At 43.7% G+C, this 17,414-nt stretch overlaps 1 protein-coding gene across 1 annotated transcript in view; it reads left to right on the top strand.

Moving 5' to 3' along the window:
• slc25a14 (solute carrier family 25 member 14) overlaps positions 1-17,414 on the top strand; it is a 94,744-nt gene that overhangs the window by 61,926 nt on the left and 15,404 nt on the right. The window contains exon 9 of the mRNA XM_078546912.1: positions 7,268-7,392. Within this exon, the coding sequence (XP_078403038.1) occupies positions 7,268-7,392 (125 nt within the window). The remainder of the gene's footprint in view (positions 1-7,267; positions 7,393-17,414) is intronic.

The raw sequence follows: 17,414 nt of genomic DNA, 5'->3' as shown, positions 1-17,414 counted from the left end.
GTATCTAGGGGAAATGGGATGAGTTTTCAAATGAGAAGTGAAGTCAGACATTGTGACTGGGTATAGAATCATTGAATAATTACAGCACAGAAGACCATTCAGCCCATCGTGTCCATCCTAGCTCTCCTAAGGAGTAATTCACGTACTACCATTCCCTCTCCCCACATCCCTGCACATCCCTCTTTTTCAGATATTTGGAAAATGTAGAAACATTTATGGCACAGAAAAGGAGGCCACTCTGTCCATCATGTCTGCACTGGTCTAAAAACGAACCACCCAGCCTCATCCCATTTTTCTAGCACTTCGTCCGTAACCCTGGGTTACAGGACTTCAAGTCCATATCCAGGTATCTTTTAAATGAGTTAAGGGTTTCTGTCTCTACTACCCCTTAAGGCAGTGAGTTCCAGACCTCTATCACCCTCTGGGTGAATCATTTTTCCTCATCTCCTCTCTAATCCTTCACCATTCTATGCCTCTGAGTCACTAACCTCTCTGCTAAGGGAAATAGGTTTTTTCCCATCCACACTATCCAGGCCCCTCACAACCTTGTATATCTCAATCAAATCTCCCCTCTGCCTCCTGTATTCCAAGGAGAACAACCGCAGCCTATCCAATCTTTCCTCATTGCTGCAATTTTCCAGCCCGGGCGACACCCCCTGTCTAGTGCAATTACATCCTATTTGTAACAAGGTAACCAGAGCTGCACCCAGTGCTCAAGTTGTGGCCTAACTAATGTTATATATAGTTCCAGCATAACCTCCCTGCGTTTATATTCTATGCCTCAGCTAATAAATGAAAGGATTCCACATGCCTTCTTAACCACCTTATCAACCTGTCCTGCTTGTTCAGGGATCTATGGACATTCACTCCAAGGTCCCTCATTTCACAGAATCTCTCAGTGCAGAAAAGGCCCTTCAGCCCATCGAGTCTGCACCGACACGTGAGAAACACCTGACCTGCCTACCTAATCCCATTTACCAGCACTTGGCACATAGCCTTGAATGTTATGACGTGCCAAGTTATGTCCCCTTCAACTAAGGGGAACAGCCGCTCCCTATCCACCCTGTCCACGCCCCTCATAATCTTGTACACTTCTGCTCCAACGAAAACAGCCCAAGTCCATCCAACTTCTCTTCATAACTTAAAGGTTTCATCCCAGGCAACATCCTGGTGGATCTCCTCTGCACCCTCTCCAGTACAATCACATCCTTCCCATAATGTGGCGACCAGAACTACACGCAGTACTCCAGCTGTGGCCTCACCAAGGTTCTATACAACTCCAACATGACCTCCCTACTTTTGTAATCTATGCCTCAATTGATAAAGGCAAGTGTCCCAAATGCCTTTTTCACCACCCCACTAACATGACCCTCCGCCTTCAGAGATCTATGGACACACACGCCAAGGTCCCTTTGTTCCTCAGAACTTCCTAGTGTCATGCCGTTCATTGAATACCTCCTTGTCAAATTACTCCTTCCAAAGTGTATCACTTCACATTTTTCAGGGTTAAATTCCATCTGCCACTTATCTACCCATTTGACCATCCTGTCTATATCTTTCTGTAGCCCAAGACACTCAACCTCTCTGTTAACCACCCGGCCAATCTTTGTGTCATCTGCAAATTTACTAATCCTACCCCCCACATAGTCATCTATGTCGTTTATATAAATGACAAAGAATAGGGGACCCAGCACAGATCCCTGTGGTACGCCACTGGACACTTGCTTCCAGTCACTGAAGCAGCCTTCTGTCATCACCCTCTGTCTCCTACAACTAAGCCAATTTTGAATCCACCTTATCAAATTACCCTGTACCCCATGTGCATTTGCCTTCTTTATAGGTCTCCCATGTGGGACCTTGTCAAAGGCTTTGCTGAAATCTATATAAACTACATCAACTGCACTACCCTCATCTACACACCTGGTCACCTCCTCAAAATTCAATCAAATTTGTTAGGCATGACCTTCCTCTGACAAAGCCATGCTGACTATCCATCATCAAACCTTGCCTCTCCAAGTGGAGATAGATTCTCTCCTTCAGAATTTTCTCCAATAGTTTCCCTACCACTGACGTGAGACTCACTGGTCTGTAGTTCCCTGGCTTATCTCTACAACCCTTCTTAAACAGCGGAACCACATTAGCTGTTCTTCAGTCCTTTGGCACCTCCCCCATGGCCAGAGAGGAATTAAAAATTTGGGTCAGAGCCCCTGCGATCTCCTCCCTTGCCTCTCTTCATGTACATTCTTTCAGTATCCTCCCATTTATTGTGTAATCCTTTGCCTCGTTTGACCTCCCCAAATGCTTCACCTCACACTTCTCTGGGTTAAATTCCATTTGCCACTTTCCTGCCCACCTGATCAGTCCATTGATATCTTCCTGCAGTCCACAGCTTCCCTCCTCACTATTAACCATGTACCCAATTTTTGTGTCATCTGCAAACTTCTTGATCATGCCCCTTACATTTAAGTCCACGCCATTAATATATACCACAAAGAGCAGGGGATCTCGTACTGAGCCTGCAGAATACTGCTGGAAACAGTTTTCCAGTCACAAAACCACCTGTCAAGCATGACAATTTTTTCTTTCTGAGGGTAGTGAGTCTTTTGAACTCTCTTCCTCAAAGGGCAGTGGAAGCAGAGTCTTCGAATGTTTTCAAGGCAAAAGTACATAGATTTTTGATAAACAAGGGGGTGAAAAATTACTGGGGTGGTTCCGGTCAGATCAGCCATGATCGCATTGAATGGTGGAGCAAGTTCGAAAGGCCAAGTGGCCTACTCCTTCTAATTCGTATGTTCATATGTTTCCTGCCACTGAGCTAATTTTGTATCGAGGTGGTTGCATTCCCTTAGATCCCATAGGCTTTTTTTTTAATCAGCCTGCCATGTGGGACCTTGTCAAAAGTCATACTAAAATCCATGTAGACCGCATCAACTGCACTACCCTCATCAATCCTCCTTGTTACTTCTCAAAAAATTCAGTTGAGTTAGTGAGACACGATCTCCCCTTAACAAGTCCATGCTATCCTTCATTAATCTATGCCTTTCTAAATGACAGTTTATTTTGTCCCTTGGAATTGATTCCAGTAATTTGCCCACTACCGAAGTTGGACTGATTGGTCTGTAATTATTCGGTCTATCCGTTGCTCCCTTTTTAAACAAAGGTACAACAATAGCAGACCTCCAATCCTCCTGCATCCAGTGAGGATTGGAAAATGCTGGTCAGACCCTCTGCTATTTTTTCCCAGCTCCTTTTAACAGCCTAGGGTATATTTCATCCAGCCCGAGAGACTTATCCACTTTGAAGGATTCTAATCCCCTTAATAATTCCTCTCTCTCTATGTTTATCACATCCAATATTTCACACACTTCCTCCTTAACTGCAAGGTCTGCATTGTCTCCCCCTTTTGTGAAGACAGAAGCAAAGTATTCATTAAGAACCATACCCACTTCTTCTTAGAGCCTCGTACACACAAGTTAGCTTTTTGGCCTTTTAGGTCCAACTCTTTCCTTAGTTATCCTCGTACTTTTAATGTGTTGATAAAACATCTTTTGGTTCTCCATTATTTTCCTTGCTAATATTCTTTGTGTTTCTTTGCTTTCCTAATTTCCTTTTTGATTTCATCCCTGCACCTTCTATACTCGGTCTGGATCTCTCTAGTATTGAGTTCTCAGTGCCTGACATAAGCTTTCCATTTCTGCCTTATCTTACCCTGTAAGCTTCTTGACGTCTAGATTTGGCCAACTCGCCCTTTTTCTTTGTGGGAACATGCTTACTCTGAACCCCTTGAATCTCCCCTATGAATGCCTCTCACTGCTCTGAAACTGATTTATCTTCAAGTAGCTGTTTCCTGTCCACTTCTGCTAAATAACTCTTCAGCTTAGTAAAATTGGCCTTGTCCCAATTCAGAACTTTAATTTTTCTTTTATCTTTGTCATTTTCTATTATTATATATAACTAACTAACTATACTAACTGAATTATGATCATTACCACCAAAATGCTCTCCCACTGCCAATCCATCCATCTGCCATGCTTCATTTCCTAGAACTAAATCCAGAACTTGGACTTGCTATATTCTGACCAAAAAATTGTCCTGAATGCATCTCAAGATTTCTGATCACTCCATTCCTTTCGCAGTAAAACTATCCCATTTAATATCAGGGTAATTAAAACCCCTTACTGTTACTGCCCTATTGTTTTTGCTCTTCTCAGCAATACGCTAACATATTTGCTCCTCCTATTTCCCTCTGAATTTTAGGGAAGTCTACAGTACACTCCCAGTAGTGTGACTGCCCCTTTCTTGTTCCTTAGCTCAATCTATATGGCCTCATTTGATGGTCCACCTAACATAGCATCCCTCCTCACAGCAGTGGTCGTTTCTTCAACCAAAATTGCCTCCCCCTCCCTTTTTTTTATTCCACACTCTATCTCATCTGAAAACCCTGTAATCAGGAATGTTGGGCCACCATTCCTGTCCCTCTTTAAGCCATGTTTCTGTAATAGCTGTGATATCATTACCACCACGTTTCTGTGTCCTCAGCTCGTCTGCTTTATTTGCTATTTTCCTTGCATTGAAGCACTGCCAAACTCTCTTTAACCATCTAACCTTTATTTCCTCTGCCTTCCAGACTGATTACTAACCTTCTGCCTTCCGTTTACATTTCTGATTTTGTCCCATCTGAATTCACCCTCGGGTTTCCATCCCCCTGCCAAACTAGTTTAAACCCTGCCCAACAGCGCTAGCAAACCTCTTAAGGATATTTGTCCTGGCCCTGTTGAGGTGCAAACCGTCCAGTTTGTACATGCCCCACCTCTGCCAGACCGGGTCCCAATGCCCCAGGAATTGAAAGCCCTCCCTGCTGCACCATGTCTCCAGCCACTCATTCGCCTGCTCTAACCTCCTATTTCTATACCTACTAGCGTGTGGCACTGGGAGTAATCTGGAGATTACTACTTTTGAGGTCCTGCTTTTTAATGCCTATCCTAATTCCTTAAACTCTGCCTGCAGGACCTCATCCCTATTTCTACCTATGTCCTTGGTACTGATGTGGACCAAGACCTGTCTGTTCACCATCGCCTTCCAGAATGTTCTGCAGCTGCCTGTGGGAAAAATGACCTTGGCACCAGGGAGGCAAAACACCATCCTGGATTCACGCCTGCAGCTGCAAAAATACTGGCTCCCCTACCTATAGAATCCCCTGTTATTATTGCTCTTCCAGTATTCGTTGTGTCCCCCTGTGGAGCTGAGCCACCCATGGTGCAATGGACTTGGCTCTGGCTGTACTTCCCAGATGGACCATCACCCTCATCAGTATTCAGAACTGAATACTGGTTGGAAGGTGTGATGCACTTAGGGGACTCCTGCCCTACCTGTCTGTTTCTTTTTGACTGCCTGGTCGTCACCCATTCCCCCTCTCTCTATATACTCTTAAACTCCGGCGTGACTGCATCTGTAAAGATGCTATCCAGGAAGCTCTCAGCCTCATGTATGCACCGCAGTGACGCCACCTGCTAACACTACATGTTAACAATAATGAGCATTTCTATTGCGTGACTATGAATAAGAAATAGTTTGATCGTCACAGTGCCTCATTCCCTATTTGTTTCACTCGTGATAATGTGCCAACAGCAGCCCTGTGAGGAACTACTTTAATTTGCCTCCAGAGACTTGCTAGAAGGTCTTATTGAATGGAATCTAAGAATTTTGAACAGTCTTTATTTTATAAGTGATTTAATTGATACCAGAGTTTGGCCATTGTTGATTGTCATGCCGCTGGGTCTTTTGACCGTTATGGCATTTCGTCTGATAGTATGTGTGCTATTTCTTGTCTCTGACACAAAAGGATGGTTGATTCCCCATACGTTCTCAAGGAAGTTATTCACCACAATTATTGTTTAATCTTTGACCCTGGGCTGTGGAAACTCAGACAGGGCAGTGAATAGAAGCAAAATGTTCAGCCCAGACTACAGTTTGAAATAAACTGGATCAGCTGTGAACATGGAAGCCTGTGTAGGGGAAAGCCAGCATTGAGAGTTGCCTCAATCAGCAAGCAGTTACTGCAATTGTAAGACTGCTCTGGTCATAGGTGAGAGAAAACTAACATTTCCACTGATTTCAGTAAATTGTTATTTGAGCATTTAGAAATAAAAGTACAAATGTCCAATTTCTGAAAGAACCCAAATCAGAAACATTGCAAGAATGAGATGAGGGAGTTGCCCTGTGAGGAGAGTTTGAGTAGAATGGACCTATATTCCCTGGAGTTTTGAGGTGACCTCATTGAAGTGTACAACATTTTTGTGGACTTTACAGGATAGATGCTGAGAGGCTGTTTCCCCTGGCTTGGAGAGCCCAGAATCAGGGGTCACAGTTTTAAGATAAGGGGTCAGCCATTTAGGACTGAAATGAGAGAATTCTTCACTCAGAGGTTTGTGAATCTTTGGAATTCTCTACCCTTGAGAGCTATAGATGCTGTTTCCATGAGTATATTCAAGACTGAGATAATAGATTTTCAGGTACTAAGGGAATTAAGGGACATGAGAATAGTGTGTGAAAGTGGACTTGAGGTGATCATCAGCCATGACCTTATTGAAAGGTAAAGCAGGTTTGAGGGACTGAATGGTCCCCTTCTTCTATTTCTTGTGTTCTTAAAACACCAAAGATTCTCCTGCAGATTAACACTTGTAACTTTACATTGAAGTGTTTGACAAGTATGGAAAAGAGTTAGCAGGAGTTTGACAATGAGGATTGTGACAGGAAATTCATACAGACCAATGATTCCCCACAGTGAGGGTGATTTGATAAGAACATACGAATTAGGAGTAGGAGTAGGCCACTCGGCCCTTTGAGCATGCCGCACCATTCAATAAGATCATGGCTGACCTGATTGTAACCTCAACTCCACATTCCCTCCTAACTGGATAACCCTTGTTTATCAAGAATCTATCTACCTCTGCCTTAAAAGTATTCAAAGACTCTGCTTTCACCACCTTTTGAGGAAGAGAGTTCCAAAGATTCACGACCCTCTGAGAGAAAACAAAATTCTTCTCATGGCTGTACTAAATGGGCCACCCCTTCTTTTCAAAAAGCAGTCCCTAGTTTGAGATTCTCCCACAAGAGGAAACTTCCTTTCCACATTGATCCTGTCAAGGTCCCCTCAGGACCTTATATGTTTCACTCTTAATATGTTTCAATGATGTTATAATCAGTTTGTGCGCTGGAAGTTGTGCTTTATACCCCATTCAGCCGTGTTTGTCTATGTGATTGACAGGGAGTGAGCCTCACTGCTCAACGAGCGGCCATTGTAGTGGGTGTGGAGCTGCCAGTCTATGATATCACCAAAAAACATATCATCATCTCCGGACTCATGGGAGACACGGTCTACACACACTTCCTGTAAGTTTCCAAACCAACAACTGCTTACATTGATATAGCACCTTTCACATACAAAAAGCATTTCAAGGCACTTCACAAGGGTATGAGGAAAAATAGACAGCAAGCCAAAGGAGATGTGCAGTCAGGGAATAAGTAACAGGATGGAAAGCAAGCTGGCTATGAAACAAGAAACAGAGACCGTCATCCAAATAAGTTTGAATAGTAAAGTTTAAACATATACAATATGCTCCTGATTTGAAGTTCCTTAAATTGAAATTACCCAAAAATGCTTCCCATTGGAAATTTGTTCCTTAAATAATTATCTGACTTCAGATGACTTTGTTAATTTGGATTTAAACCCCCGTCTCGAAAAATATCCTGCCAGTAAGAGTTTGATTTCTGCCTGCTTCATACAGACCCAAAAAACTAATCGAGGCTGACTCTTTCTTTAAAAGGCCAATGAATCCTGCAAAGAATTTAGACCCAATCCTGTTTCTGTATCTTAGATTAAGTGCTTCAGAAACTATGTTATCAAGCCCAGGTGCATGGGGAGCCAAACATTTCCCAGTGAGTAATAAAATTCCAGAACTTCATCTCATAATCCAAAGGTATCTTTACTGTTGCTGATGAGCTGTATTCAAGCAGAATGCTTGCTTTACTCAAGAAATCCTCCAGTGGGGCAAAAACTAAGTAGGGAATTGTCATTGTGGTTGGCGCAGGTTTGGCAAGGTAGAAAAATCAGATTTTAGAGTTGGGATTCGAAGCCCCTGATGATTCCACCATGTTATTAACCTCTAATCTTTAGAAACAGTTAACTGGTCTGGGTGACTGCCACTGTTCTTGAGTGGCTGCAGCACCGTAACACAAGTGTGGCATTGCAAGGCAGAGATTAGCAGCATGGGGCTCATGTTGAAGTGTCCAAGGAATCCATCCAGCACTGAATATATCCCGCCAGATTTTTGAGGGGCCAGGTGAGCCTGGCTGTGAAAGATTCCACACAACAACCTCAGGTCAACTGAAGCCACAAAATTGAGTGAAGATGAGGTTTGAATCCACTGTCATGTTGATAAGAAAGATGGAAGGCTCAGGTTATGGACTGGAGTAGATCCCTTCTCTGGTTCTGTGGTGTCGACCTCTCCCATAAACAGCAGCAATCTCTTTACTGATCTGGAAATTCCCTAATATCATTTTGTGCAAAAGTGTAACCCTGTGAGCTGAATCTTCTGCACATCCAATCCCAAAGGGGATTAACAGAGCACGTGAGAGTAGGCCTGGTGATAGTTATGAGCTCCTTCATTTCAGAACAAGGCAAATATACAGAGCAGCAGTTCCTGGTCAGTGCAGCTTATCTTTGTGTTTGCTCATTTGTATTATTACACAATGCACTTTCCTACACCTGTGGGCTACCTTAGTTAATTTTATCAATATGAGCACTAACAGTTTTCCAACCATTTTTATTAGGCTGAGTGATAGGAAACATAGAATATTAGTGCTTGTTTGTTTTTCCCCAGAGGCCAGTACTGGAACCACTGCTTTTCTTGATCTACAGCTCTTGAACTGTGAGGGGGTTATTGATAGACTTCAAGAGGACATAGACAGGCTGGTGGAGTGGGTGGACACCCGGCAGATGAGATTTAATCCAGAAAAATGTGAAGTGATACATTTTGGGAAGAAGAATGAGGAGAAGCAGTCTCCTTAAATAAAGAATACAATTCTAAAAGAGGTGCAGCAATAGAGAAACCTGGAGGTCATGGTGAGGCGGCGACATAGTGGTATTGTCACTGGATTGGTATTCCAGAGACCCAGAGCAAATGGTGAAATTTGAATTCAAGAAAAATCTGGAATTTAAAGTCTAATTATGACTATGAAACCATTGTCGATTGTTGTAAAAAACGATCATTAATGTCCTTTAAGGAAAGAAATCTGCTGTCCTTACCTGGTCTAGTCTACGTGTGACTGCGGTTGACTCTTAAAATGCCCTCTGAACAAAGGCAATTAGGGATGGGTGATAAATGCTGGCCTAGCCAGCGATGCCCACATCCCATAAATGAATTTTTAAAAAAGTAGATGGGGAAAAACTGATTTCATTGGTGGAAGGATCAAGAACCAGAGGGCACAGATTGATAATTGACAAAAGGTAATGTGAGGAATAAGTTTTTTACACAGAGTGTAGATTAGGATCTGTGGTAGAGGCAGGTTCAATCATAGCTTTCAAAAGGGAATTTGATGATCATCTGCAAAGAAAAAAATTGCAGGGGTACTTGCTGAGCTGGTCTTGCATAGAGCTGTCACAAACTCCTTCTGCAACCATTCTGTGATTCTATAATTCTAACTGCAGTCAGTTTCACATTACATTAAATCAGATACTCTCGTCAGTGTCTTAGCTTCTGTAATTTGTATTCTGTACTGATCCATTATTGAGAGAAGCTGGATCACTTGCATTAGTGTATTTACCATGGTTCATCTTAGTGTGTTTTTTTGGTGAAAATGATTGATTGTAACATTACTCTGTATCTAACCCTATACTGTACTTGTCCTGGGAGTGTTTGATGGGGACAGTGTAGAGGGAACTACTCTGTATCTAACCCCGTGCTGTACTTGTCCTGGGAATGTTTGATGGGGACAGTGTAGAGGGAGCTTTACTCTGTATGTAACCTTGTGCTGTATCTGATCGGGGGATACACTTATTCGAAATGATACAATCCCACCACCCCAAACCTCTTCCCAGCAACCAATATGAATTTGCCTGGGGGTAATAATCAGGATACACATTTCTCTCAAGAGCTGAATTTTTACATTAACGTGGTTCACCACCCCATGACATTCAATGCCATTACAAATGCTGACCCCCTCCACCATCAACCTCTCGCCTAAATATCAGGGTCACTAGAGCAGGTCCAAGGCTGGTATTGCGTGATAAGCGACACTTCAAAGCCTTTCCACCACCTTCAATGTACAAGACAGGAGTGTATTGGAATAAATGTTACCTGCTTGCCTGGTTGAAGGCAGTTCCAACAACACTCAAAAGCTCAACAACATCCAGGGCAAAGCAGCCCACTTGATCGACACCACATCCATTTAGTTAAACATTCTCTCCCTCCACTACGACGCCACCATGACAGCAGTGTGTACCTCCTACAAGATACGCTACCGGAACTCATCAAGTCTCCTTCAACAGCACCTTCCAAACCCACAATCTCTGCCACTTGTTGGGCTACTTTCTCGTTCTATTTCTTTTTGCTACTTAAACACAGATTTCAGTTGGAACAAGCGCAAAAGGAGATCTTTCTCTTTAACGAGATCATGGCCCGGAACTTCTGCTCTCGGGATGGTTGAACCCAGAAGATGTGCTGGGGAACGCCTTGGTAGTCCCCACATGCTGACCACACTGGAATCGCCTGGGAAGGTTCAACTGCTGTTGAGCAATTCCCCAGCATCTGGAAACTCTGATTTAAAGACAGAGACTTTGAATGTTTCTGACTTACTGAGCAGAATGGTTACCCAGGAAAGGTTGGAAGGATTAAACCAGCTCGAACCCCTGGGTAACTATACTAGTGAATGCTTAACTCCCCACAAAAACTCCCAAATAATCCCATCCTTGACCCCCGACTAAAAAGCGAGACTCTGGTGAGGAGGCGGGGCTATAAAGAACAAGACTCCAGCGAGGAGAGGGGGTTATAAAGAGCGAGACTCCGGCGAGGAGATTGGGTATAAAAAGAGAGTTCCAGCAAGGAGGGAGGAGTATAAAAAGAGACATTCTGGCAAGGAGGTTGGGCTATAAAGAGAGAGACTCCAGCGAGGAGGGAGCAGTGCAAAGAGAGGCACTCTGGCGAGGAGGGCGGGGTATAAAGAGAGAGACTTTAGTAAGGAGAGCGTGGTATAAAGAGAGAGACTTCAGTAAGGAGAGCGTGGTATAAAGAGAGAGACTTCAGTGAGGAGAGTGTGGTATAAAGAGAGAGACTTCAGTGAGGAGAGCGAGGTATTAAGAGAGAGACTTCAGTAAGGAGAGCGTGGTATAAGGAGAGAGACTTCAGTAAGGAGAGCGTGGTATAAAGAGAGAGACTTCAGTGAGGAGAGTGTGGTATTAAGAGAGGGACTTCAGTGAGGAGGGAGGGTATAAAGAGAGAGATTTCGGTGAGGAGAGCGTGGTATTGAGAGAGACTTCAGTGAGGAGGGAGGGATATTAAGAGAGAGACTTCAGTGAGGAGGGAGGGGTATGAAGAGAGAGACTTCAGTGAGGAGGGAGGGGTATGAAGAGAGAGACTTCAGTGAGGAGGGAGGGGTATTAAGAGAAAGACTTCAGTGAGGAGGAAGGGGTATTAAGAGAGAGACTTCAGTGAGGAGGGAGGGGTATTAAGAGAGAGACTTCAGTGAGGAGGGAGGGGTATTAAGAGAGAGACTTCAGTGAGGAGGGAGGGGTATAAAGAGAGAGACTTCAGTGAGGAGGGAGGGGTATAAAGAGAGACTTCAGTAAGGCGAGTGGAATATAAAGAGCGAGACTTCAGTGATGAGAGGGGGGTATAAAGAGCGAGACTCCAGCGAGGAGAGGGGGTTATAAAGAGCGAGACTCCAGCGATGAGAATGGGGTTTAAAGAGCGAGACTCCAGCAAGGAGAAGAGGGTATGAAGAGCGAGACTCCAGCAAGGAGAGGGGGCTATAAAGAGTGAGACTCTGGCGAGGAGGACGGGGTTTAAAAATATGAGACTTCAGTGAGGAGAGTGGGATTGTAAAAAGTGAGACACTAGCATGGAGTGCAAAGTATTAACCGCACTACTTCAGGGAGAAGAATGAGACTGGGAAGGCATATTAAATATTCGTAGTGTTTATCGGAATTAATAGGGTTTATTGGTAGTAAGGTTTATTAGTATTGTTTACCTTTTATTGACTTTTTAAAAATTCATTCATGGGATGTGGGCGTCACTGGCTAGGCCAGCATTTATTGCCCATCCCTAATTGCCGTTGAGAAGGTGGTGGTGAGCTGCCTTCTTGAACCACTGCAGTCCCTGTGGTTTAGGCACACCCACAGTGCTGTTAGGGAGGGAGTTCCAGGATTTTGACCCACGACAGTGAAGGAATGGCGATATATTTCCAAGTCAGGATGGCATGTGATTTGGAGGGGAAACTTGTAGGTGGTGGTGTTCCCATCCATCTGCTGCCCTTGTCCTTCTAGCTGGCAGCGCCGTGGGTTGGAAGGTGCTGTCCAAGGAGGCTTGGTGAATTTCTGCATTCTATCTTGTAGATGGTACACACTGCTGCTACTGTGTATCGGTGGTGGAGGGAGTGAATGTTTGTGCATGGGGTACCAATCAAGCGGGCTGCTTTGTCCTGGATGGTGTCAAGTTTCTTGAGTGTTTTTGGAGCTGCACTCATCTAGGCAAGTGGAGAGCATCTGACTTGTGCCTTGCAAATGGTGGAAAGGATTTGAAGAGTCAGGAGGTGAGTTACTTGCCGCAGGATTCCCAGCCTCTGACCTGCTCTTGTGGCCATAGTATTTATATGGCTAGTCCAGTTCAGTTTCTGTTCAATGGTAACCCCCGGGATGTTGATCGTGGGGGACTCAGTGATGATAATGCCATTGAATGTCAAGGGGAGATCATTAGATTCTCTCTTGTTGGAGATGGTCATTGCCCAGCACTTGTGTAGCATGAATATTACTTGCCACCTGTCAGCCTGAGCCTGGATATTGTCCCGGTCTTGCAGCATTTGGTCATAGACTGCTTCAGCATCTGAGGAGTCACGAAGGGTGCTGAACATTGTGCAATCATCAGCAAACATCCCCACTTCTGACCTTAGGATGGAAGGACGGTCATTGATGAAGCAGCTGAAGGTGGCTGGGCCTAGGACATTATCCTGAGGAACTCCAGCAGTGATGTCCTGGACCTGAGATGATTGACCTCCAACAACCGCAACCATCTTCCTTTGTGCTAGGTATGACTCCATTAGTAGCGTTTATTAGCAGGTGTAAGTTTTGTTAGCAGTAACACGGTTGTTAATTAATAAATAGCAGAATGGAAGGGTTGCCCCAACCTCAAGAATACATATCCTGTGCAAGGTGGGAACTCCAGAACACTGCCCAGGTCCTGGATAACCATGTGGGAAGGAATTGTCAGTTGCAACTGCTTGAGTTCTGAATTTTGGAACTTGAGTAGCAGTTGGCATCACTGTGGTGCATCCGTGAGTTTGAGAGCTTCATGAACAGCACGTTTATAGATGTGATCACCCCAGAGCTTAAGCGTATACAGCAAGATGGGGAATGGGTGACCACCAGACAGTCAAAAAGAAACAGGCAGGTAGTGCAAGAGTCACCTGAGTGCATCCCCCTCTCCAACCGGTATTCAGTTCTGAATACTGATGAAAGCGATGGCACCTCTGGGGAGTGCAGCCAGGTCCATGGTACCATGGGTGGCTCAGCTGTACTGTGGGGTATAAGGAGGACTGGAAGAGCAATAGAGATAGGTGATTTGATAGCTAGGGATTAGATGGGCATCTCTGTGACTGGTGCCAGGGTCAAGGATGTCACTGGCTTCAGAGCACTCTGATGGGGGAGGGAGAACAGCCAGCAGTCATGGTACGCATTGGTACAAGCGACATAGGTAGAAAGAGGGATGTGGTCCTGCAATCAGAATTTTAGGCAGCTCGGTAGGGAATTAGTAAACAGGATCTCAAAAGTAGTAATCTCTGGATTAGTCCTATTGCTATACACTGTGAGCATAGGAGGTTAGAGCAGATGAATGTGTGGCTGGAGAGATGATTCTGGATGGATGGCTTACTACTATTAGTAAAGTTTACTGTCGATAATAAAGCTTATTAAAAGTAGTTGGGTTTATTAATTATAAATGAACGAGAGAAAATTAATACCTAACTAAGATGGTAGGGCACATGATGTGTTGCGACTGCAGAATGTGGGAGGTCCCAGATTCCAGTTTGATTAAGGGCAAACACATCTGCAGTAAGCGTCAGCAGCTTGAGGAACTTCGGCTCAGAGTCATTGAGCTGGAGGCTGAGCTACAGACACTGCGATGCATCAGGGAGGGAAAAAGTTACCTGGATACTTTGTTCCAGAAGGTGGTCACACCCCTTAGGATAGGGTCACCTCATTTGGCCAGGGACAGGAGGTGTGACTGTGTGAGGTAGGTAAGGGGATCGAGAAGGTAGAGGTGTAGGAGCATTAGCCTTTGCAGTTGTCCAACAGATGACTGCAGGGTGGATAAGCAAACTGACTATGGCACCATGGTACAGGAGGTCATTCAAGCAGGAGGGATAAATGGGAATGTAGTTGTAGTAGGGGGTGATATAGTCAGGATGATATGATACAGTTCTCTGTGGCTGAGAGCGAGAGATCAGAAATCACTGGTGCCAAGGTTTGGGACATCTGCTCTGGGCTGGAGAGGAACTTGCAGTTGGGTGTGGGGGAGCGGCGTGGTCCACGTAGATACCAACAACATAGGTAGAACTAGGAAAGGGGTTCTTCTGAAGGAATATGAGCAGATAGGGACTAAACTGAAAAGCAGAACCTGAAAGGATCTCTGGATTATTACCTGAGCCATGAGCAAATTGATGTAGGGTAAATCAGATTAGAGTTAAATGTTTGGCTCAAAGATTGGTGTGGGAGAAGTGGGTTTTGATTCATGGGACACCAGCACCAGTACTGGGGAAAGTGGGAGATGCACAGTTTGGACAGGCTTCACCTGAATCATGCTGGGACGAGTGTTCTGGCAAACTGTATAACTAGGATGGTAGAGAGAGATTTAAACTAAATAGTTTAGGAAGATGTGATAAATTGAACAGAGACTACAAGGCAAAAGAGCAAGGCAAAAACAAGGGAAATGATGATCAGAGCGGAAGGGACAGTGTGTACAAACCTAAGAGTGCACCAGCAGATGAGGCTAGAGGTTGCAAAAATAGGGAAAAGAAAAACAACTAGAGCCTCTGTATCTGAATGCACATAGCAATTGTAACAAAGCAGATGAATTAACAGCACAAGTAGAAATAAATATATATGATCTGATAACCATCACAGCAACATAGCTGCAGGATGACAAAGACTGGGAGCTGAATAATCAAAGAGTGCATAACATTTAGCAAGCACAAGAAGCTAGGAAAAGGTGGAGGAGTAGCTCTGTTAATTAAGAATAACATTGGTGCAATAGAGATAGATGACCTTAGTTCTGGAGATCAGGATATAGAATCAGTTTGGGTAGGGATGAGAAACAGTAAAGGTAGGAAGTCACTTGTTGGGGCCCTCTATATAGGTCCCCTAAAAGTAACCACACTGTAAGACGAGGTATACAGAGATAAATAATGGGGGGTTATGAAAAGGGTATAGCGATAATGATGGGCAATTTTAACCTATAGACCTATATTTTAACACATAGATTGGATGAATCAGATTGGCAAAGGTAGCCTGGATGGTCAATTCACAGAATGTTTTTGGGACAGGTTCTAAGAGCAGCAGGTTCTCGAGCCAGCCAGAGAGCAGGCTATTCTAGATCTGGTAATGTGCAATGAGACAGGATTAATTAATGACCTTATAATGAAGGCACCCCTAGGTAGCAGTGATCATAATATGATTTGAGTTTCACATTCAATTTGAGGGAGAAAAGAGTAGATCTAAGTCTAATGTTTTAAACTTAAATGAGGGCATGAGGACAGAGCTGGGCTAAAGTGACCTGGGAAATTAGGTTAAGGGATAGGCCAGTAGTGATGCAATAGTAGACATTTAAGGAGATGTTTCAGAATATTCAGAAAAGATACAATCCAGTGAGAAAGAAAGACTGTAAAGGAAGGATGTACCATTGTGACTAGCTAAGGAAGTTAAAAACAGTATCAAATTGAAATAAAAAATTTATAATTCTGCAAGGATGTCAGGTCAGAAGATTGAACGGAACATAAAGAACAGCAAAGAGTGACTAAAAGATTAATAAGGAGGGAGAAATAAGTACGAGAAAGCTAGTTAGAAATGTAAAAACAGATAGTAAGAATTTCTGCAAGTACTTGAAAAGGATAAGAGTAAGTAAAGTGAACTTTGGTCCTCTAGAGACAGAGTCTGGGGAATTCATATTGGAAAATAAAGAAATGGCGAATGAATTGAACAAATGTTTTGCGTCTGTCATCGCTGTAGAGGATATAAGTAACATCCCAGAAATAATTGTGAATAAGTTTTTGTGTGAAAGGAATGGATGGAAACCGAATTCTTGGGGTGCATTCAGGAGAACATTTTTGGTCAGTATGTAGCAAGTTCAATAAGAGAGGGCAAGGTTCTCGACTTAATTTTAGGGAAGAGAGTGTAGCTTGAACTGATTAAGAAGCTAGGAGCTTGTTGAATGAAGGAATCTTAAGGGCCAATTTCTTTCTGATTGACAGGTTGCACCATACCAGGACTGGGACTAATATCCTTGCAGGGAGATTTGCTAGTGTTGTTGGGGAGGGTTTAAACTAGATTGGACCTGAGAGGCAGCTCAGATTAGAGGGAAGCAAAACTGGTAACAGGAAGTAGAAAAGTAGTAAGCAAAATTAGAAGGCAGACAAAGCAAAGGCAAATAGGATCAAAATGCAGAATAATGTTAAAAAGACAAAGTTAAGAGTACTCTACCTGAATGCACACAGCATTCACAACAAGGTAGATGATTTAAAGGTGCAAATAGAGGTAAATGGGTATGATTTATTTGCCATCATGGAGACGTGGTTACAGGGTGACCAAGACTGGGAACTGCATATTCAGGGGCATTTGTTATTTAGGAAGCATAGGTGGAGGGGCAAAAGAGTTAGGGTAGCACCGTTTATAAGGGACAGGATCAGTGCGTTAGAGAGAGAGGATCTTAAATCGAAGGATCAAGATGTAGAATCAGTTTGGATGGAGCTAAGAAACAGCAAGGGGCAGCAAACATTGGAGGGAGTTGTTTATAGACTACCAAACTAGGGGTAATGTGGTAGAGCTTTACGTAACATGGGTGATACCATAATAATGGGTGACTTCAGTTTACATATAGGTAAACTTAATTAGCACAAATGCTGTGGAGGATGAATTCCTAGAGTGTGTACGA

This window comes from Cetorhinus maximus, chromosome 8 (assembly GCF_964194155.1).
Source record: "Cetorhinus maximus chromosome 8, sCetMax3.hap1.1, whole genome shotgun sequence".
Taxonomy (NCBI): domain Eukaryota; kingdom Metazoa; phylum Chordata; class Chondrichthyes; order Lamniformes; family Cetorhinidae; genus Cetorhinus; species Cetorhinus maximus.
The sequence above is the reverse complement of the archived record's forward strand: the minus strand, read 5'-3'. Positions and strand labels throughout refer to the sequence as shown.